Source organism: Wolffia australiana, chromosome 15, assembly GCF_029677425.1.
Source record: "Wolffia australiana isolate 7733 chromosome 15, ASM2967742v1".
Classification (NCBI taxonomy): domain Eukaryota; kingdom Viridiplantae; phylum Streptophyta; class Magnoliopsida; order Alismatales; family Araceae; genus Wolffia; species Wolffia australiana.
In genome coordinates this window covers 8,195,320-8,221,733 of record NC_135849.1, presented here as the reverse complement: position 1 = coordinate 8,221,733, position 26,414 = coordinate 8,195,320, and the positions used below count along the sequence as shown (strand labels likewise).

The 26,414-nt window shown below is 39.1% G+C and overlaps 3 protein-coding genes, 1 long non-coding RNA gene and 1 other non-coding gene across 21 annotated transcripts; 2 read left to right on the top strand and 3 right to left on the bottom strand.

Annotated features, from left to right (window-relative positions):
• Window positions 1-2,564: 2,564 nt before the first annotated feature.
• Window positions 2,565-6,196, top strand: LOC144712996 (lipid-binding serum glycoprotein family protein). 3 transcript variants are annotated; one of them, XM_078587444.1, is made up of 8 exons: window positions 2,565-2,711; window positions 3,558-3,631; window positions 3,712-4,437; window positions 4,657-4,796; window positions 4,885-5,239; window positions 5,328-5,576; window positions 5,669-5,794; window positions 5,874-6,196. In XM_078587444.1, exons 2-8 carry the CDS (start codon window positions 3,575-3,577, stop codon window positions 6,069-6,071), a joined length of 1,851 nt encoding a protein of 616 aa, XP_078443570.1. In that variant the 5' UTR covers window positions 2,565-2,711; window positions 3,558-3,574; the 3' UTR covers window positions 6,072-6,196. The 3 variants fall into 3 exon arrangements, with proteins under 3 accessions (XP_078443570.1, XP_078443571.1, XP_078443572.1); XM_078587445.1 differs by lacking the exon at window positions 2,565-2,711 and adding an exon at window positions 2,776-2,815; XM_078587446.1 differs by lacking the exon at window positions 2,565-2,711 and having other exon boundaries at window positions 3,722-4,437.
• LOC144712999 (uncharacterized) lies at window positions 4,647-5,339 on the bottom strand. Its single transcript, XR_013583934.1, has 3 exons — window positions 5,199-5,339; window positions 4,857-5,114; window positions 4,647-4,785 (listed from the first exon to the last, which is right to left on the bottom strand). It is a non-coding gene; the product is annotated as an uncharacterized LOC144712999 (long non-coding RNA).
• A 487-nt stretch (window positions 6,197-6,683) lies between the features above and the next one.
• Window positions 6,684-10,887, bottom strand: LOC144712997 (fumarylacetoacetase). Of its 2 annotated transcripts, none has more exons than XM_078587447.1 (14): window positions 10,659-10,887; window positions 10,366-10,444; window positions 10,028-10,086; window positions 9,818-9,945; window positions 9,652-9,726; window positions 8,783-8,858; window positions 8,076-8,175; window positions 7,931-7,990; window positions 7,766-7,836; window positions 7,556-7,618; window positions 7,413-7,477; window positions 7,240-7,336; window positions 6,951-7,076; window positions 6,684-6,856 (listed from the first exon to the last, which is right to left on the bottom strand). In XM_078587447.1, exons 1-14 carry the CDS (start codon window positions 10,863-10,865, stop codon window positions 6,794-6,796), a joined length of 1,269 nt encoding a protein of 422 aa, XP_078443573.1. In that variant the 5' UTR covers window positions 10,866-10,887; the 3' UTR covers window positions 6,684-6,793. The 2 variants fall into 2 exon arrangements, with proteins under 2 accessions (XP_078443573.1, XP_078443574.1); XM_078587448.1 differs by having other exon boundaries at window positions 9,818-9,942.
• On the bottom strand, window positions 8,569-8,671 carry LOC144713384 (U6 spliceosomal RNA). Its single transcript, XR_013584043.1, has one exon. It is a non-coding gene; the product is annotated as a U6 spliceosomal RNA (small nuclear RNA).
• Window positions 10,888-11,243: 356 nt separating the features above from the next.
• Window positions 11,244-18,540, top strand: LOC144712995 (uncharacterized). Of its 14 annotated transcripts, none has more exons than XR_013583928.1 (9): window positions 11,244-11,874; window positions 12,699-12,834; window positions 13,320-13,393; window positions 13,479-14,648; window positions 14,735-14,848; window positions 15,567-16,931; window positions 17,032-17,095; window positions 17,181-17,280; window positions 17,398-17,540. XR_013583928.1 is itself a non-coding variant. In XM_078587442.1 (7 exons), exons 1-7 carry the CDS (start codon window positions 11,506-11,508, stop codon window positions 18,337-18,339), a joined length of 2,037 nt encoding a protein of 678 aa, XP_078443568.1. In that variant the 5' UTR covers window positions 11,244-11,505; the 3' UTR covers window positions 18,340-18,540. The 14 variants fall into 14 exon arrangements, 2 of the variants coding, with proteins under 2 accessions (XP_078443568.1, XP_078443569.1); XR_013583929.1 differs by having other exon boundaries at window positions 17,018-17,095; XR_013583925.1 differs by having other exon boundaries at window positions 15,567-17,095.
• Window positions 18,541-26,414: the final 7,874 nt, after the last annotated feature.

The following is a 26,414-nucleotide window of genomic DNA, read 5'->3' as shown; positions in this document are numbered from 1 at the left end:
TACAAGACTATGGCTAAGAGGGTCCAAGTTTTATCAAAATTTTTGGAGAAAAATTACCACCCGCCTCTTGGGGGAAGTGACAACAATGTTTTAGTGATTTCTTATCTTTCTCTTTTGAATTCTCTACTTATTTACACTACTGAAAAAATAGGAAGGACATTTTTAACTTAAATCATAACAATACCACAATCCTGTCCCATAATTCAATATGTATCCCAAGTTATCCTACATCGCCACTACTTACCCTCCATCCCCTGCTAGCTGCTGCTTATTGTAGTCTGCAATGCCAGAAAGTAATGGACAACCCAGTTGCAGGCTGAACCAATGGCTGAAATCAATGGATCCACCGTTCCGACCAGCTCAACTCGGCTGACGATTGAGTCAACTTGAAGTGACCTGTTCAAATTCAATACTCCAGTTTGAAACAAACTTACTTTTTTGGCCAAACTCCCCTGAACGGACCCAAATATTTTTTGTTCAAATTTTACTTTTTTTTTACTTAAAAAATTCCAAAGATTCCAAAAAAGTTTCCAAGAAATCCAAAAATCATGTTTAATTTGGAGTATATTAAAAATAAAAAGGATATTTATTTTTATAGTCAAAAGCACAAAATATTTCAATTAACTCGGAGATTTGAAAACACTCAATATCAATATACATTTCTCAGATATTTTCAAAGATTAACATCAATATGATCTTTCACAAACACTAGTTTTCGCATATCTTTATCAAATAGCTTCAGCAGGAATATGCGACGACTTAGATGATCTTGTGTGACTAAGCTAAAATATAAGATATGAAAAAGATTTAGGAATGTCAAACCAACCTCCCTTCAAACATAACTCCCTCACATTTTGTCCTGTTCTTCTACCTAGTCATCGCCCCTTTCACGTTCTTCTCTAATAGATTATTTACGATGTCTGAGCTTATAATTAATAATTATTTTTAATGCTTGCACCAAATGAAATAATTGAACTCATATGATTTTTTATTTATAGTATACATAATTTTTTATAAAATATAAACTGAAAATAGATCTTAGAATCATATTAAAAATTTTGTTGAGAGAGTCATTTCTCTAGACGAATTATATTTTACGTGTAAAGTCTCAAAACCATGATCAAATGACATGTGTATACATTTTATATGTTTTATTTCTCTGAAAAGATATTTCCTGCTGGATAAAAATTGCTTAATAATAATCTTTAAAACATAATATTATCACAGAGATCATGATGTTGAGACTTCCATAAGGAAAACTTCCTTCGTAACTTCATGAAACCTGCACTAAATAATACAATTCTATATCCTATGGATTTGGACTTCTGTTATAAAGATCATCATGTCGAATGTAAAATTAAATTCATCTTGTATGCTTCATGAAAGGAAGCTTAGGGTGCATCAGTTTACTAACTGATATTGAAAGTAGAAAGCCTTGGAAAAAATTAGGAATATATAAAGGGATAAAATGATTAAATGTGTGAAGGAAATTATGACAGGGGTTACCCATTTAATTTTAAACTGCCATAATATATATAAATATGAGAGGTGTATGAGTGTGCATTATATTATGTTTTATTGGTCAAATGATGTCTGATTGACTTTATAATTTGACTAATGAGAGATAGGGTGTTGATCTACATGTTTTCAACTCTTGAGTCCTAACTCAATGACTTGAAACATTGATATGTCGGTCAGAGGCTACCTATCTTCATTTACACTAATAAAACCATTTAAAACTTCATCAAATGGATGTGTGTATTTCATAATTCAATCCATATGAAGTGCACAACCGTCAATGCAACTAATGAAGTCAACAAATTGACATAGGCTTGACTTGGCCTAATCCACTATGAATATTCTTCGAAGGACATTCTGCCGTTTCACTAAAATCCATTAAGAAATAATATTAAAGGATTTATCGCATAATATCATCTGAATCCGAGCGAAGTTAACAAAGACAACCATTAATCATCAAATTTTATAGTAAAAAATATAGAAGGACTAAGCTTAATTTTAGCTTGACTACAGATTTTGATAAATATAAGAAATGAAGAATTTGGAGATGAACAGACATTAGTTGAGGAATAAAAAATTTGAAACTCCATCAAGAGAAAAAAAAATTGAAAAAATATAAGTTCTTCAGAAGAAACCTAACAAAAAAATCACCCTTGGACTTGCAGATTAAACCTGGCTCCTCAGTGGTCAAATTGTTGGGGCCTGGTTCCTACCTCTCTTTGCTCCCCTCTTTATAAAAATGCTAGAATTATATATACATAGTCTTCTTTAAAACTCAATTTAATGAAATAAATATATCGGTTGTACAGGCTTAAAATAAGCACAAACTTGAACTTTTTATGGTGATAACGTCAAACAGCAGAATTAAATCCCATTTAAACATAAAGAAAAATAATCTGTATGACTGCAATTTTGGATAATTGTTTAATTATTTATCATAAGTGACGTGTCGATTTTTTCACCTAGTAAGATAACACCAGACTCCACTGGGCAACGGCCAACTGACCAGGGTGGGTTCACTAAATAGGGTCCACCGATCGGACGGTCAGATTTCGAGCGAGAGGGATGCTTTTAAGATGATCTTATTTGGAGATTTTCTCCTGAGCTTCATTTGCACGGCGATGGCGATTTCGAAGACTGGTGGCAGCTCAGCTTCTCGATGAGACTAGGAGCTTGATTGTAGCTCAAAACTGGTATTCAAATCCCTAAATTAGTTGTGGAATCTCCTTCGATCGATCGTCCTCTGCTCAAACTTGATCTCACAGTTTTTTTGTCTTACGGATCTCGGATTTGTAAGGTTGCAGACGGACTTTAATTTATTCTCCTACGCTTCCGAATTTCATATGTTCTTCGTTTTCTTAATTTCACTTGTTCCGAATTTCACTTCGTTATCAAGTTAATCCATCATTTGATCAGTTAAACTTCTGCGTAGATTTTTTCTGTGAGGAAGGAAAGTAGGGACGACTACTCATGAGTATGCTTTAGTATTTTTTTAAAATTATTCTGAATTTATCATATTCTCTCTATTCTGAATTTTCCATGGACAGTAGATATCCTAATGATCGCACTCAAATGACTTGAAATTATGTATGTTTCGTGGCATAGTCAATATTTTAAATAACGAGGAACGAGATTTATCTCGCAAAAAAAAATCCTTCGACGACTAGTTTTCTGTGAGTTTTCCTTGGATATTCTCTCTATGGCGACGGAAACCAGAAATCAACGATGCCAGCTCTCGAGTATGATTTCGCCGGACTAATTTCAGTGTTCGTGGATAAAATAATGAATAGTTTGAATGAAACTAGTAATCATTTACTCTTAGCAAGGTTCCTAGTGTGAAGGCCACTCACACACGCCAACTTAGGCACTAAATTCTGCAATCATTATACTTCCCCACTTATCAAAACTGGCTGTAATCACGCCTAACATTATTTATGAACTTTTTAAAATGCTCTGACATCTGATTTCTGAGAAATTCAGTGGATTTTGACTGCGAAAGTATTGGAGAAGGATTAAACGATTTTTTTTGTCATCAACAGTGGTTCAACTGCCTGAAATGTCTTCAGCACCGTTAGGACAGGGTTTTGTAGATTCGACGGAGGATTCTGCTCAGGTAAATTATATCAGCTCGTATATTTTAAGGTATGCAAAAGTTTAGCTTGCTTTCGAATTAACAAGGATTATGGCCTCAAGATCTGTGCAGGATACGCTTGTGGGAATCAAGAGTTCATGCACCAGCTTCCTACTGGAGATAGCTCTTCTGATCCATCATCCTATAGCAGTCATGGTGATCCATGTGAGAAGGATCATTCAAGTGGTTTTTATGTGAAAGGATATCTTCCAGGTGTGTCTTCATGGATGCCTGAAAGTAGCTCTGAATGTATGGGTATCTTTAGTGGCCTATTACCATGCCCAATGCAGCAGCATATGTCTGAAAACAGGTTGTCCAAGAAGGCTGTATCAGCCCATGATAGTCGTCTCCAATATTTGAGACACTCTAGATCAACATCATTGATTCTATTGCTCTATGCATTTCTGCTGCCTTCACTCTTCTCTCAGCCTGTAGTTGCTACCGAGGCTGGGGAGACCGGCTTAATCTCATCTCTTGTCACGGCAAGGGGTCTGGATTTCATCAAAGATTCGGTGGTCGAACAGGCGGTTGACATTCTAGTGCCCTTGCATATCCATAACATGGAAAAGTCTCTTGGCATCCCTTTCATAGGGAAAGTCTATGCAAAGCTCTCCAACATCACGCTTTGTCGTATTGAGCTCTCTTCTTCTACCATCCAGCCTGGCCCTTCTGGTGTCACCATCGTGGCCTCGAATGCCACGGCAAAGGTCACGATGGATTGGTTTTATTCATATACCAGCTGGTTATTCCCTTTTGGCTTTTCGGACAGCGGCATGGCCTCCATTCAGGTAACTTGATTTCTAGAGAGAGAGAAAAATCAAGAGAGATGGGTCATTCAGGCCCCAAGAATCTTGAGAGTTGAGCGCTTATTTATATAATTTAGTGATGAGTCATTCTTAAGACTTTTGAGTTGAGAGAGATGGGTCAGCCATGCCATCCACAATCTAGTGAGATGATTCATTCTAGAGAGAGGTGTGGGGGATTAAAGATTTCTTACCCTGATCTAGGTCAACGGTTTGGAAATTGGGATGACGGCAAGCTTGGAGAATCACGGAGGGACTCTAAGACTGGAAGCGTTGGAAGCCGGATGCGCCATGGATAACATCTCGATTGTCCTAGAGGGAGGAGCTTCTTGGCTATATCAAGGGTGTGCAACACATTATCTGCTGCCCACCATCACATAATTGAACACACATCTTTATCTTACTTGTTCTATGATTTTCTGCACCGCCCAGGCTGCTAGATGCATTCGAAGAACAAATCAGAGCATCTGTGGAAGAGGCGATCAAGAAGAAGATCGTTGATGGGACCTCAAAGATTGACTTGCTTCTGGAGAAACTTCCAAAGTCTGTCAATATTGATGAAGCTGTCTCCCTTAATGTGACCGTCGTCGATCAGCCGGTGTTGAAGAGCTCCTCCATCGAAGTAGCAATCAATGGATTGTTCTTTCAGAGTCGTGTTCAGCCTGCAGGTTCAGGAAGGTTAACGAGGAAAGTGGCAGATTATGTTCTGTGTGAGAAATTCTCTCCAATGCTTGGAATCTCCTTACAAGAAGAGGTCTTCAGCTCTGCCTCCAGATCCTACTTTGAAGTAATCCTCCATGACACTAGTTTTCTTGCATTTGGCTCCACATTCCCTTTTCAAAATATGGTATATAAATTTTCGGAGGGTTTTTCAGGGTGGGGAGATGCATTGGACGGTGGATAACGAGCCCAACCAAGCTCTGATGAACACGGCCGGATGGAGATTCATCATCCCGCAACTGTACAGAAAGTATCCTAATGAGGCTATGAAGCTCAATATCACGTTGACGGCCCCGCCTTTCATAAAGATCTCTGGTGTGGGATTTGATGCAAAAGTTCTAGCCGATATGACCGTTGTCGTTCTCGATGTCGGAGGAGATGTGTCTGTGGCCTGCATTTCTGCGGTAAGCGTCACCTCGCAAGCATCCTCTTGTTCTTATTGCTGATATTTCTTTTCACCATGGTTTTGATATCATTTTTCTCTTAATTACTGCAGCTCGTATTGGCCTCTGGAGTTCCAGAGATTTCAGGCAATAATCTCGGCGGCAAAATTGCGATGGATGATTTTTCTCTCAGCCTGAAATGGAGCAAAATCGGAAATTTCCACATGTCCCTAATCCAGGTATACAAATAAAAAGAAGTTTTATCTTGGAAAAAGGACGACAGAAAAAAGAATCAGCTTTTTGGAATCTTCGTTGCAGGGAGTGGTGCGAGTTTTCCTAAACAATGTTGTTGTGCCCTACGTGAATTCTCGGCTCAGATCGGGCTTCCCGTTGCCAATCATCCACGGATTCACGCTTCAGCATGCGAGCATACAATCTTGGGATTCTAGAATTGATATATGCACAGATTTCATGTTTTCCCCCCCTCCACACTCCCATATGATCTACTCCATATAGGCATGTTCAAACAAAGGAAATGTACATGTCAAACAAATGTTCATAAGTTGTAAAGACAGGATATTTAAATATTACTACATGTTGTACATGTTGTACATTCATGGTGGTTGATTTCAGAACTCTTATTACGATGTTTGATTCACGAGTGAATGATTTACGTATTGCTATGGTGATTTTCAGATTCATTGGGTTTTGATGATCTGACATAAATGATAATATGAAAATCGAATGTATTCAACCGTCAGTCTCTTGATCAGATTGAATCTGGATCTAGTCATTTTGATTGATCAAATTGATCGGATCATTACTGGTTGGAGATCTAAATGGCAATCTCATAAATTTGATTAAGGGGATTTTTTCGTCTTTCGCCTGATTCTTTCTTCCATGTTTCACATACTTTTGAGACTTTCCACCCGTCTTGGTTGCTACATCATTAATCAATTTGATAGTCCACTGATAAAGTAGATCGATCCAAATTGATTGATTATTCATTCAATTCTTGATCCGACGAGCACCACGAAGGAACCTAGACTACATTAAGGATTTCATTATCAAAGAGTTTTTCAAAGCTTACCGCGTACGTTCTTCCCATATTCAATTCTTGTCGGAAAATTAGCTAAAGTAATCAAACTTACTTCGACATCTGGAGATGGTTAGCGCTATAAAGCGTGCTGAATTCTGTTAGAACAGACTCTTTCTTTATTCGTCCATAGATAACGGTTTCAAGAGCTCAAGGGGAGAACCTTCCCAGTGCATATTCCGAATCCGACGTTATATCCGTCCCCCTATACGTAGTAAAGAGAGGATTAGATTTCTATTTTCATCCTACAAATAAGGTTCGTGAATTAAAAAACCTTGAACGGTTGTTTAGAGTGGCACCTTGCAGCACGCAGTAAATGTGACTTCATCTCCGTCTTCTAGAAAGTTTCGTGAAGAATCCCCCACAGAAAGTTGCTTCTGCCCATTCCATGTTAACTCAAGCAGGCAGCCAAAGGATTCTTGATTCTGTTCATGATTCAAGCACTCTTCAATTATTTTACATGGTGTGAGCGCAATGTATTGATTTAAGTGTGGTTTCGTAAGACGATAAATGGGTAGAAAGATGTATATAGAGATTTAGAGATTGATAAATAGAATATTAATGGTGTGTGTGAGTTATATAACTTACGGGTCCGCTGATGGTTCCAGTACCGAGAAGATCACCAGGCCTTAAGTTACAGCCGTTGACTGTGTGGTGCGCCAGCTGCTGGGTTATAGTCCAATAACTGACCCACACGAGAAGTTTCCCAAGATAAATCATTTTAAAGAATTCTTCGATAACTTATAACATTGTTTACTTACAGATGATTGAAATTGCTTTTTGTGACTAGAAATTGATGCTCCAGGCCAGCGGGTTTGATATATACCTGTCATCATAAAGTTACTTATAAAATATGCATACTAAAAATAAAGTTTATAGCATGGTCTCGGTGAATGGCAGTCACCTCTAAGGGAATATCATAGTTCACATGTCTTGCTTCACTAAGGTATGGTAGCGGTTCGGGTTCCTGCACGTTTAGCATTGTTTTCACAAAAATAATCAGTCGGAAATTTAATTGAAATTAGTTTAATAAATAAAAAGGGAACAACTCTTTAAAAAGAAAAAGTTAGCAACAGGCCACAGATCAAAAATGTAATTCGTGAAAGTCAAGTACCTGCTTTGGTGCCTCACAAGCAAATGGTGCTAGAGCATCCAGAGTGACAATCCAAGGAGATATCGATGTTCCTTTAAAAGATATCATAACACGAAAATAAATTTTGACTGATGAGAATTAAAGGAAAATTGGTAGAAACTATTGAACTTATACATAATTTCTTACCAAAACTCTTCCCAAGAAAAGGGCCTAAGGGAACATACTCCCATGCCTGGATATCTCTGGCTGCCAAAAGCATCTACATTCAATCAGTTTTGGAGGTCACTGAAAGCAAAACTTAAAGACGACACAGAAGAAAACAAATCTTCACCACTCCAATCATTCATCAATACGAGCCCGAAAATATGATCTACAGCATTGTTGACGTTGATAGGATGTCCTAACTCATTTCCTGGCCCAACTATGGCTGCCTGTAATCAGAGATAAAACTTTAGACATTCTTTGGCATATGATTCCAGATAATCAAAAGGCTACTGGGTAATAGACATGGTTGTTCTGTTCTGTTTGTTTGAAACGAACAAAAAATTCGCACAAAAGAACCGTACAGGTCCTTGTTCTTTGTTCTGTTCTTTTTTTGTGCAAAAACGAACGAAATTTGCACATTCGAACAAAATTAGCACAAAGCAAACAATAGAACCGCACAGGGGTCTGTGCGAATTTGATATTGTTCTGTTTGAATTTGATATTGTTCTGTTTGTAAAACCGAACAGAACGAACAATTCACACGAAAGGAACCGAACAACCATGTCTACTGGGTAACGAACCAACCAAACAAATGACACAGTTTGAATATGAATATATACAATTATTTGGACCCTTTCTCAATTTCTCTGTGCCATTCCTGGAAAGGGCCCATGCTAATCTTCTCTGTATTGCTACAATTTTATCTGAAACCTCCGAAGAGACAATTTATGCAATTACTGAAGAAAAAAATCCAGGACAATCTTTTTTCATAATTTATTATACATTATAATGAAAATATCTCAACAAGAGGGTTTTGATCACATAAATACTGACCATCTCGAGTTCAAAATCCAGCTTCTTCGAAGGTCCAAAATACGGTGGAGAGTTAGCTGCAGGATATGCTTGACCTCTGTCGAGAAAAGTATCCTCGGCCAAATAAGCACAGGGGCAGTGAGCAAATGTCTATTAAGAGAAAGATGCCACACTTTGTGAAACTCCAGGGTCAAAAAGGATCACGCTTCAAAAATGATCTTTTTGATATGAACCCCAACCCTTCTAAGAGTATTTCTGTCACTATACAAACATGAGGTTTTTTAGTCTTTTGCATTTAGTAGTTATCCTATTAAAAATCTGTAGTCAAACCTGAGTCCTGAGGACAGTGAATTAGTAGAAGCAGAATTAGAAGGTTCGTCTACTTTCTCTCCCTTTCTCTCTCTTTCTCTCTCTCTCTCCCCATTGACCCTTCTTTTGATCCCTTCCCCTTGCGACAATCTCTACTTCATAATATCTCCAGATAGCTGGTCCCCAATCAATGCCTATCCTTGTCTACACACCATAAGTAGTGTTATATTCAAGTGCTTACCAACAGCGTTAAAAACTATAGCTGATAGCAAGGACACTACTTTCATCGTTAAGCTCAATGTTGCACTTCAACACTCCCCCACAACACCTGCTGCTGACCTGTTTATGGCCTAAACATGCAGTGTGTTGCATTTGGGATTTAAACCTACCACCTAACTCTGATACTATTGTTGATTCATTAACTTACCTACTGTGCAAAAAGCTATAGCTTTTAGCACAAATGGTAAGCGCTTGAATCTAACAAGGAGAATATTTTCCTCGATAGGAACCTACATTGAGTGAAGCTAAAAATGGGAAATCTTATTGAAAAAAAATAAATTTTTTGGTGTCGGAGAATTAACCTTGGACGGGTAATGTCTGTCCCCGAAATGACAACAGAAGAGGCGCGACCATGATAAGCGATAGGTAGATGAAACCTGGTAATATTTAATTTTAAAATTTATGAAGCATTTGGAAATTACTTTCAATATCACGGTTTATAAGTCAATCAGATTGATGGATAAGCACCAGTTCTGCGGGATAGGATTCTCTGGGCCACGAAAGATAGTCCCACAGTTCTTTGCATGATGCATTGATGAAAAGAAATCCGTGTAGTCCCCAATCACCATAGGAAGAAGGAGTTTCACCTTACTCTGCTTGGGTAAAAAAAAAAAAATTGTCGCAAAATAAATAAAGTCAAACAACTGAAATTTTGTGGATTTTGAGTAGTAAATTTACCACTGGGAACAGGCATTTCTCCCTTAATTTCTCATCATCCCGAAGAGTTGGTTCATCAGCTGCAAAGACGTTGCCCCTATTATTTTTCCAGGGATTCATCCCATACAATACAGTTTTTAATCACACTGACTTGCTATAGAGCCCAAAACACTCTAAAAAACCCTCTCGATTAAGGAAAGTCAAAGGATCACTGGCTGTGATTAAGGATCTCTCAATAAGATTCACATGCGCATCAGCAATTAACAATCATATCGATTTCAGTATAAATTTTCACGTCAGTTCTTTCCGCTCTTACCACCGCAGTTTTAAATAGTGGGAATCAATGTGTAAACAATTACCAGAAAGTAGCTTTTGCAGGGTCAACCGCGCCTCCTCCCACGCAGAGCGTCCCATCTCGAGGAACTTATTGAGGGAGGTCTATCAACAAATCAACACCATAACTCACTTAGCTGGCACCATTGGATAACAGAACAAACACTAATCACGCACGAAAACTCTTGAGGGAGGTCTATCAACAAATCAACACCACAAATCACTTAGCTGGCACCATTGGATAACAGAACAAACAATAATCACGCACGAAAACTCTTGAAAAATTCTAGACAAGGAATCACAAAGACATATGAAAAACCTGCGAGAAACAAGACGAATTCTTCAGCAGAGGTCCGTCGAAGAGGCCTGCCTCCGCAACCGCCGAGAGATCGAGGACGTAGTCGCCGATGGCCACTCCGGGGCGTGGATCGCCACCAGAAATCGATCTGAAAACGCCGTAGGGCAAGTTTTCGAGAGGAAAGTGCGATTCCGGAGGAACATCTACGAAGGATCTGAGAGGAGCCATGGCTGAACTGCTGAAGATGAAGAGCGATAAGAAACAAATACCGTCTTATTTATAGTGTAAACTAACTACCAATAATTCCCATTTAATCCTCAATTAGGTATGAATTCGTTAAACCTTTCCTTCTGTGATGTGACTACCTACCCCGAGGGGTAGTTGCTGCTTAAATGACAGTTTTACCCCGGAGGGGTAGTTGCTGCTTAAATGACAGTTTTACCGCGAGGGGTACTTGCTGCTTAAATGATAGTTTTACCCCCGAGTGGTAGTTGCTGCTTAAAATGATAGTTTTACCCTCGTAAATAAAGAATTTAATAATTATTTTTTACGCGTCATTCCATGAGTGGTATAAATACCGGGTGTTCATGTTGGGAGATTGAAAAATTCGTAGTTCACAAGTCGTCAGCATCGTCCGAGGAGATTCTACTGCGGGCGATCGGTGTCAGCTCAAGCTCGCGACGATAATTAGCGGATTGTCTTTTGATTATTTCCACGTTACTGATATTTTAATCGCGGAGTTGTGTTGATTATCCAAATTCTTCATTCGATCGTCCCCCTCTAGGGCTTGATCTTTGCGTTCGTTATTGCGATTGGTGAATTTCTTCTTCTAGAATTGCAATTAAATTTGGGTATTCTGAGGGAAGAAATGGGGGAGGATGGCGGTGCAAACGTTGCCGTTGCGGGGGGGCCAGAATCTCGGAAGAGGAGAAGAGGATGTTCATCGGGGTCTGAGGATCTCGCCAGGGTGGCGGAGATCGTGATGGTGTTGTCCGCCATGGGGCAGATGAGAGGAGGTCAGGATCCGACGGCTGCGGAGAGGGCTCTCATGGCTGAGGCAAGAGAGAAGCTCGCCAAATTCTGTGAGTCTATGGAGATGTCCAGCAGGAAGGATCTTTTCACCAAAGAGATGGCGATAGCGCTCGTTGTTGATCATGGTCTTAATCCTCCCAAGGACAACGTTCCCCGACCTCCAAAGCTATCTATTGCCGACAAAGTCACGATAACTAAGAAGAAGGTTTCTTCCCTTTCCGAAATTGACATAAATTTCAAGTTCCGTTTTTCTTTACAGTTTTCTCCGTAGAAGAAACTAGCATTTATGGGACACTTTCAACGGGATAATATCGTTATTCTGTAGCGGTCGTGGGGTTTGGTGTTCATAAATATTTCAAAATAATCATATCTAGTGAATCAATTTTCTAACATGCAATGCTCATTTGAATTTGCTTTCCGAGGACCTTATCTTAGTGAACTTGCAATATTTTTCCCTAGGAGAAATATAATTTTCAAATGGTTCTACGGTGGGTTATAGATAGATGTCTTCTACTTACCGTTATTTTGTGTTGGTTGAGGGGTTCAGCATGCATAAAGTACTTTAATATAATCTTATCTAGTAAATCAATCGTCCGACAGGCAATATTTCTGCCCAAATTGCTTTATGAGGACCTTGAACTTTGTGACGAGGCAATTCTTTTTTGTGATGAAATATAACTTTCAAATTGCTTTATGGGTTTCCTGAGTGGTTGTAAAGATTTTTCTTCCACTCATGTATTTAAAGCTGTCAGAGTTCCTATTTGTCATCCTTTTTGTAGATTGAAGAAGCAAGAGAAATGACCTGGCAGTCATATTTAAATATGGTTCAGTGTGCGTACATATTTAAAAATAATCTTATCTGGTGAATCTATCGTCCAACATGCAATTATTTTTCTTCTATGGGAGATTATTATTTTTCTTCGGAAGAAAAAAAAAATTTTACATGGTTTTGCAAGTTGGTTATAGACATCTATCTTTCACTCAGGAGACTACAGATGTCTTGTTTTCTGATTGTCATCCTTTTCGTAGATGGAAGAAGCAAGGGAAATGGCAGTTCAGTCATCAGGACAAGCATCTCAGCTTATGTCTGTGAGCTTTGGAGTGAAGCCTGAGAGTCGTACTTCAATGCTCCATGCAGCTCAGAAGATTGTCTCAGATAAACCAGGTTCCTAGCCACTATAAGAAAAATGAACGAGCTAACTGTTTCTCCCTTTTGTTTGTCCATTTGGGTTTTATCTCGGTTTTCTTATTTTCTTTAGAAGGTTTTTCATTGTCGCTCTTGAATGCAAAGTAGCATGATGCATCTTTCATAAAATTAGTTCAAATTTCAGCGTTGCCTGGTAGACACCTTTATTGAAGCCAATAATGTTAATCCTTATAAGGTTTCCTGGAGGATGATTGCGCACAAATGCGTTGTAGGCATTAGATTGAACAAATAATTGTATCTTTGTTCTAACCGAAACTGGCTGTGCTGTAGTCCATCTATTCTCAGTGATCAATTCGAAGCTCTTAACTGACTGTTGATTTTATCCTATTTCTTTATGCAAATTTAGAATTCAACGGTTTGAAAAGGAAAATCGGTCTCTCGATTTTCGTCCAGGGTCTGCTAATCATAATTATCAAAATATTGAAATTTATTCTTATTTTCAGTGTCTCAGTTGCCGGAGAAGTTGCTGATGCCATCAGCGCAGGGAGTTCTACTGTCAGCTGCGGGCCCTGCCCTGGTAAAATAGTTTTGTGCTCAATGCATATCAGATTAATATGTCTACGTGTCCACTGGGTTAACTTCCTTTAAGTAAAAAAAAACAGGATGCCAAGTACCATGCTGCTCACACTCCTGGAAATCAACATCTTTTATACCCACTTCCTCCGGGAACGATCTTTTATGATCAATCATCAGCAAACAGCCATCATGATATTACCAAAATAGTTCAAAGGGTTTTGCCGCAGAGGCCAATTGAGCAGCCTAACTGGGTTCCTCCTCCAACTGATTATATAAACAGGCCCCTTCAGTGTCAGATCTGCAAGGCTACTATAAATGATGTTGAGAGTGTTCTTGTCTGTGATGCCTGCGAGAGGGGTGTACATATGAAATGTCTATCGTCTTTCAATCAAAGACTTGTTCCAAAAGGGGAATGGCATTGTCCCCAGTGCTTGGTTTCCAGCCATGGAAAACCATTACCTCCTAAATATGGCCGTGTAACCAGAAGCGTCACCACCTCGAGGGCTTCATCGCATTCTGGTGGCGTTCAAGGGACTGAAAAAAGGGGAAATGTGGAATCAAAAGTTGATGGTGAGCCTAGTTCATTGCAGGTTTCCACTGTCGGGGGCAGTCAAATCGAATCAGCCGATGAACGAAACACAGGGAATCAGAAAGCTTTTAGTGAGGAAGAATTTTCAATCTCTGAAAGAAAGAGGGATGATTCGAACAGTATTCCTTCCAAACAACATCACATAAATAGTGGACTGTTACCTTGCCAAATGCAGCAGCATATATCTGAGAACAGCTCAACCAAAGAGATTAAGTTAACCCATCTTCACGCCTATCCTTCATCTCATGTGTCCAATAAGGATTCAGTAACAAATGCTGTTCAAGCCCAAGTCCGGTGTGTCGAACAGAACACGTCTGACCTCATGAAAAGTTTCAATGGTGCAGATCATGATGCTAAAAATGAAAACATCAAATTTCTTGATCATGAAAGTTCTTCATGCCATGAGTCAAGTGCTCCGCAAACTGACATAGTCAGAAGTGAAAAAGAAGTTATCAAGGGGAAAAATAGAGGAGAAATATCTGAAAGAGAATCCACAGAACTTCCTACATTTGGTCGCCAAGTAGCAGAATGGCTTGGGGAAGCTGTAGAAGTCTCTGAAGACAGGTCGTACTACCACTCGTGTTCCCTAAAGGATGTAGTCTATAAAGTGGAAGGCCATGTTATTATTTCTTCAAGTGATGGCAAAGTTTTTCCGTCTAAACTTGAGGTGTGCCTCTTTTTAACATTTATGGAGTTTCATTTCTTTTATCCAGCTATATTTATTTGACTGATTCTTTTTTTTTTCAATGTCAGGCTCTTTGGGAAGAAAAGACCACTGGGATCAAGTGGGCTAAAGTCCGTCGCTTTTATTATCCCAGCGATCTTCCTGAAAACGTTCTTGCGCCTGACATTCCCTGGAATAATGAGGTAATATTTGACTTCTTTCGCTTCCTCTTAGTTTTTACCAATTTCAAAAGGTGGCTTAAATAATGAAATAGGATTTTTACGTATACGTGTTAAATAAACCTAGAAACCTTTCGGACTAATATGAGATTGTAGTCATTAGAAATTTGTTTGTTACAAACAAAACAAAAAAATCACTTTATGGGAAAAGATATGTCGTACGTTAAATATTAATATTTCTTTGTGTTCCAATGAATTATTAATTTGTGTATTTATTTTTTATATATTCGTTAATAAAATGGGTCGAGATAGAAATCACGCTACATTATTAGAGGTTCATACATTGCCATTTTCTCGGTCTGAATTATCCTCTCTTTGTTGATTACTTCTAGGTGTTTAAAATTTGAACTATTCACATTCGGCTTTTTAGTTTCCCTTTGTAATTATGAAAGGTAAATTCTAGATTGAGAAAAAAAAAGAATCACGGAGATAGAGGAGCAGGAAGGCCCTTGGAATAAACCTAAACTCCATTATCATTTAGGTTCCATACACTTTTTGTCAGGATAGGAACATGATCTCCAAGGCGAATATTTTTTCATCGTATCAAGGGCACTTTTGTAATTTTTTCATGTTACTCTCTGCATGTATTTATTCCCTTTGAGGGGGCAGTGAATAAGCAAATCAGAGGTATCTTGGCTGCTGTATTTCTCTCCCACGCAATGTTCTCACTCTTCTTCCATAGGTAATGATCTTTCTGGCGCTCTTCCCTCTCACTAAATTCCAGGCAACGATCATACCCCAGGTTCTCTTTTTCTATCCCTTTCTTCCCTGACAAGAACTCTTGGGTTCATGTCAATGTTATCCAAGCTCAAACAATCTGATCACGAGACTGTGCCAAAGGGAATTATCATCCCAAAGGAATCAAAAGGGGTCCAGAAAGCAGCGCTCAAGAAATTTGACCCATGTTTCTTTTATCTCCAAGTGAAGATTGAAAGGAGCACCATCAAAGAGGATTAGTGGCCATGCATAGGAAGTTGGATGAGCTCCACACTCAGAAGGCTTCATCTTCAAGGTGTAAAGTAACACGATGACCATCAGCCATGGCTTCTTGTCCAACCACCAGCAGCGGACTACCAACAGTTGAGGGCTTGGAGCATGGCTAGAAGGGAAATTGTGTGGCAGAGCCTTCAGTTGCAACCCCTTCGCCGACGTCATTTGCATCTCTGCAACTGCTGCCTTTGCTTCTGAAAGTGACAGTTCCTGTTGGCTCCGAATGACTGGAGCACAAATAACAGCCTGACACTCTGCTTTCTTCACTGGTCTCAAATTAATAAAACCCTAATAATGGTTGTCCAGATGATCAGATGGGTCCCCACGTGATGGATAGGGAAGGGTGCTCCCAGATGGTTGTGGACCTGGGAGCCCCCAAGCTTGCTGCTGGGGCAGATTCCACTTATGTGGGATCCGAACCTTCTTGTCCTAACTTCGGATTCAAAATTTGCTTTCGGGGCCTGGCCGTGTTAGGCCAGTTTCAGCTGCAGGAGTCGTTGGCCCAACACCATCCTCCCTGTTACCTCAACTTCCAGAATTGCCTCTGCCATAGTGCCAATCTCTGCTGACACCACTGTCTGCCATTGCCACACTGTTATCGCCTTACCAACTGATACGATCATGTATCCAGATACATGATCAAATGTATTCCATTCAAGAGAAGTAGGTCATCAAATGGAAGCAAAACAAAGAGAAAAAGATAGAAGATGGACTGCCCTTGATGGGCGAGTCCCTCTGGCCGCGGATGGTCCCTCCGCTGCTCCGGTTCTGGGAGACTTCCAAGAAAAATGCCGGATCCCTCTCCCGCGCAGGTTACCTCTTATTTTAAACTGGTTCACACGTGCGAGGACTCGCACGTGTGTTCTGGTTGGCTAATTCGTCTTGTAAAGAATGTATCACCAACCTACAGTGCTGCCGCAAGGTGGATGGGCTGGGGGCGGCCCTTTCGGCTGTGGCCTGTGCCCTGACCTCATCGGCATCCACTGGGGTTGGCATCATCTTTTGCTGCAGCAGCTCTGCTGTTGTGTGCACTTGAAGCTGCCTGCCACCTGAAGAGGTAAGGAACCAAATCCACTTTGATATTGCTTGCCTGCACCCTAATGGGAGGGTGTTTCGAGCTTGATCGAGATTAATGTCTTGAAGGGTAACCAATGTAGAGAACGTTTGCCCCATTGGAGAATGAAGAGTATTTGGGAAATTCTCGAAGAAGCATAGTAATAGGTAATGTCCAGTAGCGAACAATACCAGAACTTCACTAGAAGGAATTCACTTATCGTGAGATCTCTGATGATGATTTAGTGGACAGAATACTGAATCGGCAATTCTCAGTGTTGATGTCAAGGTAGAGCCGGATCGGAACACCTTTCACATCGAGCGTGAGAATCTCTGCTCCCTTTCCAAATTCGGTAACAGACTTCTTGATTCCTATAAATAACCCTCCCTTCTTATTTGCATTGCAGCATGTCTCGCATGTTCTTAGATTTTCTTCCACCTAATCTCCTTGTTTGATAAATACTTGGAAGGATTCTATTGGAGGGCCGACCTATTTAAATGGAAAAAATACGGAGCAAAAATAAGTACCGAAATACCCCTATGGATTTAAATGACGAAAATGTCATTGATACGATGGGGATCTTATCAGAACCGTCGGAAAATTACATGAAAGGTCCTTCTAACAAAAAAGTTATGTTTTCACTTCGAAAAGCTATGCGAATCTAAGTGTTGCGAATGTCTTGAAAATTCTGTGAATTGTCAAATTTCAGGTATACGATACCAACGTTGTACAAATCATCAGAGTGGATTTGCTCAGTGGAGTATGTGACATTAGAATAGAGAAGAGTCAAGAAGATAACTCGATTGCTGGATCGAATCCCCTTTTTTTGTACAGGTGAGCATATTTCACTCCGTTTCTTGTCCTCTACCTCTATATTTTGAACCGTTCCTTAAATCTCATTTATTCAATTCTAAGTTCAATTTCTGATGAAAATCTTGAATTTATTCCGATTGTTGAGCTTAGCGGATCTTGATTGGATCGTCAGATGAACCAGATCCACTTAAAAATGGGTATTTGATCAATTAATCTTGACCCTCGTAACAGTGATCAACCCATCTGACCAAACGATTTGATAGATAATTTTTTTTTTAAAATAAATGAGTATGTGACACTTGGGAAAAAAGTTGGCCACAAAGGACCAAAATGCTCCCTCCATTATCATATTGAAATTACCAGGAATGGCCATTCCGATCATTACCTGATCAATTTGTTTTATCCAGACAGCTAGATCAATCAGTTTATAAGATCATTTGATTGTATCAATCTAATAAAGATTTGGATCAGATCATAGACCCCCCCTCCTGATTGTATTAGGCTTTTAGGTTTTTTTGCTTAATCTTTCCTATTTTCATTCATTTTCAGGTGGTTTTATGATGCAACAAAAGCAGTCTTCCAATCTCTTCATCAGTAGCTGGTGGTCTGGCAGGCAACGATCACCGGTCTCAAAGTTTCGGTCTTTGTTTTTCTTTTTCTACAAAAATTCAAATGTCTAGTATAATTTTGAATCATGATTGTTTACCCTGGTGACTAAAGATAACAGGGACAACTAATCAGGCCTCAAATGGAAGTAACAGTTCCATAATTTTCCTAGTAGATATTGTTCAAGTTTGAATTTGATCCTGTCGTAGTCCGGTTCTGGACAAGTCTGATCATGGTCCCAGTAACACAGGTGAATCCTATGTCCAAAGCCAGACAAAATTAAGCTCCATGTATGAACAGTTCCAGATATTGAAAGTATCATCTTGCTTAATTGATTGCTTAGAACATAATTCATTCTATTGAGCAATCTAAGATCTAAGAGATATTTTATCAAGGAATTCATAAATTCCATCAGATTCACAAAATTGAAAGGTCTTCTGTGACATAATTTAAGGTAGAAAGATGGTGGATATGGATGGGGCTCCTCTGCAACTTGCACAATCCAGCAGGCACAAAATCTCCTAGAACAATAAATCCATGAAATTGACCTTGAATGAAATCAATACCTATACATATTCTAACAGTGAATATCCTGGCCAAGACTCTTATCTTATGTTATTTTTTATATTCAAGGGTTGATGTGGCCAACACTCTATGTTATATGAATATTCAAAATAGATCTATTTAAGAAAAACTTGAAGGATGAGGTATGTATTTATAGACACTGAGAAACACTACAAATATATATCTGGTTTATGGAGGAATATTCAAACTACACGATTACTCAGATTCCAATGATAAATTGGATACAAATGATGACCAGTCTACATCCAGTTTTTTGCTTACATACACTAAATGGAGATCTTGTTTGTTAAAGTTTTAAAGAAGATCACCATGGAAAAAATAGTGGTTGAGGCTAAGTGCATTGTTATAGCTCAACGCCACAAGGTGTTAGTCATCTTTGATCTTAGTCATTATCTGATTCAATATAGTGAGAGACTAATGGTGTTGTTACAGAAACAAAAGAGCCAGTCTCATAAGAATAAAAATAAATTCTATGACATTTTCACTTGATTCGGTAGGACATTGCTGGTGGAGATATCATGATGATATCAACACACTATATAGCAGATATACTGACAAAGTCATTGGCCCAATATGTTTTTTGAACATCACTTGAAAGCCACAATGATATTCTCTTAAAGTGATTAGCTTTATTTAAGTGGAAGTGATGGGTGACCATCTCACTAGCCGAACCATGGGACACCAACAACCTCACTGTGCAGCCCGAGCTGACGCCCACGACGCTGACTTCAAGTACTCACAGTCGTGAGCGTTGATTTATTTTATTTTATTTTCTTGTATTTTGATTTTTAAACGATCGGATGGGCCATTGTGTTTGGGAATCATCCGTTGTTTTTTGTTTTGTTTGTTTTGATGTACGTTTAAGGGGAAATCCCTCTTCACGAGACGGTTTCCCCTTGTCCGACCCAATTGGGCATCCTCCCTCCCCTATATAAAGGGATGGCATGCCCAAGGAAGCTTGGAGTTCATTTGAAATTGAGAGAAAATTCATCATCTAGGCTCTCGCCTCCTCCCATTGAGAGTTATCTTTACAGTTTTTCTAGAGAGTAGATTCTGGGAGCGCATGTTGCTGCCATCATCTTCACCTTGTCGAGCCACGCCTCCGAGGAAGAACCACGCTGTCACCGCTTACGTGCACCACCATAGTGCCAAGACCTCTTTCTTGGAGACTTCTGAAAGCTAACATTCAAGAAGCTGGTGCAAGAAGAGTTCTCTTGGAGATCAATTCCAAGAGCGTCTATTCTTGGATGTCCATTCTTGTTTTTTTGGGTTCAGGCCTGCGTTGACGATGACACCTAACCTGAGTTCACCATCGTCACTTCTTGAACAACGTAACCACTTATTGGAGCTTTCTTGGAGCTTCTTTGAGCCCAATCAAGAAGTTACCTCTCCAAGAACGCACGGCTTGCAAGAAGCACACTGACCTTATCACTACTCGTCATCGTCCTGGCTCTAATCTGGACGATTTCCCCTCCACCTCGCCGCCAAGAACCCTTCGTGGCTTGATGACCTTCAAGAAACCAACTCTTGGAGCTTCTTGGAGCAAATTGAAGAAGTTGAATCTCCAAGAACGGACGGCCTACAAGAAGTATGCCGGCCTCCTACTGCTCGTCATCGTCCTGGCTCCGTTCTAGACGATCGTGTCTCCTCCTTGCCTCCAAGAACCCTTCGTGGGTTGACGACCTTCCAAGAAACTACTTCATGGAGTTTCTTGGATCAGATTCAAGAACAATTCGACAGGGGCTTCTTCATTTCTCTCACTGCCAAGATCACTCCTCCCGAAGCATCAACTATGCCGAGTCCCCGCTTGAACGCTCTTGCTGCGTGCCTACGCGTCGCCATGCACGTGCGCTGCCCGCCCACGACTTTCATCATCTTCCATGAAACGACTCCTCGCCACTGACTTCCGGGCCTTGAACCATCATGTACCACCGTTTCCCCATTAATTTGCGTTATTATTACTTCTTTCAGTGTCGTCTTCCACTACATGCTCCTTTGCCTAGTACTAATATTAACATATAAGACTAGCCACATACTTGTCAAGAGGTAGGGATTTCTTGAGGTAGCAATTAAGTTCACTAGCAACGAAGTGGATGCCGCTGAACATCTCGTGTCCCTCACCACTTGGTACATCTAGTTGGTCAGACGGAGTCATTGGGAGTCTCACCGTGAATGGTCCACTCTCGAATCTTTAGTCAATTGTAGATCTAATCAGCAATTGCCATGTTTTTCTCATTAGTTTTTCACCATACTTTTGCATACATTGTATCACTTGCATTTCATTTGTCGTCTCACCTGTGTTGTAACACGAGCCGACCGATCCCGGCAAGCTCATCGTGTTACATCAGGAAGATTTATGGAATAATATGATTTCAAGCTAATCACACATATACTTGTGCGCCTAATATATCTACCTCCTCCATGCAATTTTGTCAAGTGAATCAAAGTCCTAATTGAGAAACCACCATGTAATTTTGTCAGTAGGCATCCCCTTTATCTATCTTAATTTTTCTCTCCTCTGTTGCAAGTAAAATAGTGCAATTTATTTACCTCGCTCTCTATCCTTGATAGTCGAGTCTAAGACATGAGATCTGAGGGATGGAAAACTTAAGCGATACATATAGAAGCATAAAGTATATGCAGCATCAGAAAACTTTTCCAAAGTGTATTTTGGCCACACAGTGAGTGATTTGATCACAAAAAAGTTTTAGCTTTTGTTTGAAATGTTCCATTTGATTTTTATCCACTGTTGCAAATTCTCGATCATAGCCTAGCCCATCAACACACATGTAACAACATATAAGTCTATGAAAATAAACTGATTTCTATAATTTGAAGGTCAAATAGAGAAAATAATTTTTTACATAAAAGCACAAGTTACCTCAAAAATTCATACGTAGTGTATGAGTAGTTAAATTCATTATTAACTCATCATGAAAAACACATCAAATGGATATTAAGAATTTTCGTGCATTAAAGGCATAACTAAAATTTGGTTGAATATAAAAAATGTTTTATTCTGTTTTATAACAATAAGTCCTACATAGAAATATGAACTTCATTGCACTAAAGTACCTTGCTCACAATTTTTCACCACAACCAACGTAAAATATTTGTAGCCTCCTAACATTCAGTTCAACCATTATTTGATGATTCATGCATTCTCAAGAAAAAATGATGCATTATGACAAGAGACAAACATAAATATTCCTTTGAAGCTTAAGATATATGTAAATGCTGTCAACAATCAGCTATAAATATGTCATTAAATTTTTTTAATTTAATGTTATATCTTTGAGCCATTCTAAGAATATACTTTTATATAATTATCCATGTTATCGTGTAAAATTCACCAAGAACACAATCCTTCTATCATCTCGTACGACCAATTTGGTGTATTAGACTCTTGAATATATCATCCTTTTTTATGTAATCTCTTTTTTAAAATGAATGAAGTAGTCGAGAATTAAGGATTCAAATAAAATGCAAGATTTTTTGGAAGTCATTACGATGTTACATGAATTGAGATTTACCAAAAATATTCCAATTCTTTTTTTTATTTCAACAAATCTGGATATACATAAATAAGAAATAATGAAAGTCACCTTGATATATGGATTATGTTTTTTCCTTAGACTTGGAGGGCTATGAAATGATGAGGTGAAATATATTTTGAATCAGTCCATAAATAAAACAAAGTATAGTAATTGGTTGACCTTCCTAGAGGTATAGTACCTATGGGGTGTAAGTGGATCTCTACGAAAAAATGTCAGAACAGATGGATAACTTGATGCATACAATGCATCACTAGTTATGAAAGGTTCTTGTCAAAGGCAAGGAGGTGACTATGTTGAAATATTTAACTTATTGCCTACAGCTACATGCAATGACTATGAGATCTAGCAAATGGATATTAATGCTACTTTCCCTAATGAAAACTTGAGGAAGAAGTGTATCTGACACAACCCGAGGGTTATGCATCCAAAGAGTTTGCAAATATCTCTTATGGATTAAAGTAATCTTTGAGAAGTTGATATATTGGATTTGATGAGGCTATCATTACCCTATGACTTCATTAAGAATGAAGATGGACATGTGTATAGAAGAAGACCAGTAGTAGCGCAATCACATTCGTGATTATGTATGTCGGTGACTTTATACTCATTGAGAATATATATGAATGTTATTGCCCGCAGAGACATGTTATTGTCTGTAGAGTTTGAAGAATATGCATTATTATGAAGACTCAGACATCAGGCCAGATCTTCTAGAATATGATAGGCATGATCAAGTATCTCATCATTTTGGACAAGAAACTCAGTCTCAAGATATGGACTAAGGCTGATCCGAAAGCATGAGATGAAAACATGTGGGTTATCTTCTACTTTACATCTCATATTGTACTATTCAAACTATGTAATATACTTGGTCACTCGGTGTTTCCCTACTGCAACTTATGTGGCTGATCTAATAGTTATTCAAATATGAAATGGGCATGTACTTTTCACACTTTGATCCTTTATTTGTGGCCAACCCTCTATAGGATCATCACCTTGGTTATAGATAAAAAAATCAAGGTTCTCCCAGAAAAATATTTGCATGACCACCCAACCTCAATTCAGCATACTGGACCTTTTGTCACTAAAGTATATCATACCATTTGAACTATCTTTTTAATTTAGACTCCCAGTCAAGGTAATCATAGTATGAAACATTGAACTGGACAATCTTTTGGATCTTCTACCATTGGTTGTCATGATCTAGATGAGGAAGACCGCAATTATGAGCGTGCTATCCACCCTTCGCTGGATAAGGATTGTCATGATCAGCATGATTTCTATCACAACCTCAGGCTCTATCCTCAGGTGGATAAAATCGTCATGATTGGGAAATTTCCTATCATGACCTTGGGGTCTATCCTCAAGTTGATAAACTAATCATGAGTGTGATGTTTTCTATCAGGACAGTGGGGTCTATCCTCAAGTGGACATGGACCATCATAATCAGGATGATTCCTATCATGCCATCTGGTTCTATTTTCGGGTGGAGGAGGATTATTATGTTCATGACGAATCCCATCACAACCTCAAGGTATGTCCTCAGCTGGATATGGAGACTCATAATCAGAATGATTCTTATCATGCCCTTTGGTTCTATACTCAAGTGGAGGTCTGTCATGTTCATAAAGATGTTTAACGCGAGGTTGAACCTGTTCCTTGTGTGGATACAAATCACCACGATCATGGTGAATCATTAAACATCCTCGAGTCTCTAACAGGTGAGTTCACTCATTAACTGCTTCGTTAGAATTGGTTACAGATTGGTTTGCGGCTGCTAATGTAATGGAAAACATTTTGGACAATCTCTAAAATGCGACATACATCATTATGTGGTTGAGAAAGTGCAGGAGGAGGTGCGGGATCTGGGCTAGAGACAAGTTAGATTCTGACATATTTGATGCAGGATGACTAGGACTAACATTGGTGGGGATGACTAAAGTGTTGGGTTTGGTGCCTTGGTTTGTCCATGGAAAACACGTTTCCATGGATGCAGAAGTGTGTTGATCGATTCAAAATTGATCTTTAAAACACACATTGAATGTACCTTTTTGGGGAACTTATTCCACCCTTGACATGCTCACTTTGAGATCGTTCTGAAGCCGTTCACGTGTCCGGCCTCTAGAAGAATCCATGTGATCTCTTGACACTTGCATCTCCATCTCTTCCTCTTCAACTCTTCTTGGAGATTCTCTCCTTGGTTGATGTAGAGAATGAAGAAAGGGAGGGGCTATCAAATCAGGCTTGCATGTGTGCTTAAAATGAGACCCATTCCCCTCTTTATATTTCACTCAAAGGTTTTTCTCAAAAACCCTACAATGTAAAATATATCCACCAAAGCCCTTATGACCTTGTGTGTGTGACCCTCTAGGCCCATGTATCATTCTGGTTAATAACTTTTGTGGTCCAATAATATTTATTGACAACCTTATTTATTAACTATATCAATATATAGATTAATTAAATAAGGATAGATCTAACCCAATCGATAGGTTACATTTTCAGCCCGTGGGGTGCCAAGCTACACCTCGTGCTCTAGAAGATACCGAGTAGTCTTAAACTCTCTCATGGAACCTTTACTATCATCGATTACCATATATGTATAATCTATCATCCGCGCGAGACTCTTAAACGACTTAGGGTATAGATTACTGTCAAACCCTAATCTGTCATTCAATTAGTACTAATGCGTAATGGAGATCATTTGAGAATGCCTTCTCCAATATCCTCACCACCCTGGCTAGGGATTTTTCTACATCATCTTCCTTGAGTCAATTTCCTCTTATACCAAGGGCAGATGATCCCGTCTTGACCACTCAATCATCTACGTAAGCTTCTTACTACATCCGATCTATAACTTGTTTGAATCCCATGATTAGAGGCTCGTAAGTCATAGTCAAAACATAGTCGTTCACTCACGAGATGTCCTTGGTGTCTCATGTCAGTGGATCACTTATACAACCGTGACTTAAATCAACCTGATTGACATTTACGTATAATATCATTCAGGGATTCGTATGGATCAATTCAATGAACTCTTTCTCCAAAGAGCACTCACTATCTGTCCTTGGTGTCGCCACACTAATAACCACAAGATAAGCTATACTTATCGTATAAGTAGGATCAACTAGTGCTATTCTATCTGGATAATTCAATGTCTGTCTTGACTATCCATCAAATAGGAATATTTATAATACATGTTTAAATACTAGTGATCATTGTATTATAATCTCATCATAATTCAATACGCCATTGCACGTATTCATGGACTTCATTATAAACATCACACCGAATAATAATGAATGCAAATATTTTATTCAATGAACTTAAATAAACATGTCAGTGTGATTGGCTTGAAGACCACATAATATCCATCATAAAGGCCACCAAAGGAGGGATAAAACAAACTACAAATCAACACGATCAATTCAAACATTTAAAGCCAGAGATGATGATGATTGTGCAGCCCCTTCCCTTCGTATACTGGGAAGACTGTCTTATGACCGTCATGGTGTAATAAAAGCTCCAAATCCAAGTGTCAAATGGTTGGACATGAGAGGGCATAAAGCTATTAAATTAACCTACTGTACTCAGTCTGACTGCGGAGGGAAAGAGGGGGGAGTGGACCTTTGGCACTTGAGTTGTGTGATAAGGTGATGCGGAGAGTCAGAGAAGTGTTTGGTGGCTGAAGCTGATGATGCCTGCTTCAACATGGCTGGACACGGATGATGACATTGCAGGTGATGGCGACACATGTGATGGCTGCATGGGACGACCGCAACACATATGATAAGTCCCCCTCCCTTCTACGCAATGGCAGCAAGCACTGGGGGCAGAAATAGAGAGGGGTTCAAGGTAATTCTTGAGATAAAATTCTCACATAAAACAACCCCCTTTTTCAATATAGGAATGTCCAATTTATAGG

Coding starts and splice junctions, on each gene's coding strand:
- LOC144712996 (XM_078587444.1), top strand. CDS start 3,575: ATGTCTTCAGCACCGTTAGGACAGGGTTTTGTAGATTCGACGGAGGAT. Junction 4,797..4,884: donor GCTTCTTGGCTATATCAAGG/GTGTGCAACACA, acceptor TGCACCGCCCAG/GCTGCTAGATGCATTCGAAG. Junction 5,577..5,668: donor CTGTGGCCTGCATTTCTGCG/GTAAGCGTCACC, acceptor TAATTACTGCAG/CTCGTATTGGCCTCTGGAGT.
- LOC144712997 (XM_078587447.1), bottom strand. CDS start 10,865: ATGGCTCCTCTCAGATCCTTCGTAGATGTTCCTCCGGAATCGCACTTT. Junction 7,077..7,239: donor CTGGAACCATCAGCGGACCC/GTAAGTTATATA, acceptor AATCATGAACAG/AATCAAGAATCCTTTGGCTG. Junction 6,857..6,950: donor CATTTACTGCGTGCTGCAAG/GTGCCACTCTAA, acceptor TACTACGTATAG/GGGGACGGATATAACGTCGG.
- LOC144712995 (XM_078587442.1), top strand. CDS start 11,506: ATGGGGGAGGATGGCGGTGCAAACGTTGCCGTTGCGGGGGGGCCAGAA. Junction 14,649..14,734: donor TTTTTCCGTCTAAACTTGAG/GTGTGCCTCTTT, acceptor TTTCAATGTCAG/GCTCTTTGGGAAGAAAAGAC. Junction 14,849..17,637: donor ACATTCCCTGGAATAATGAG/GTAATATTTGAC, acceptor GTCAAATTTCAG/GTATACGATACCAACGTTGT.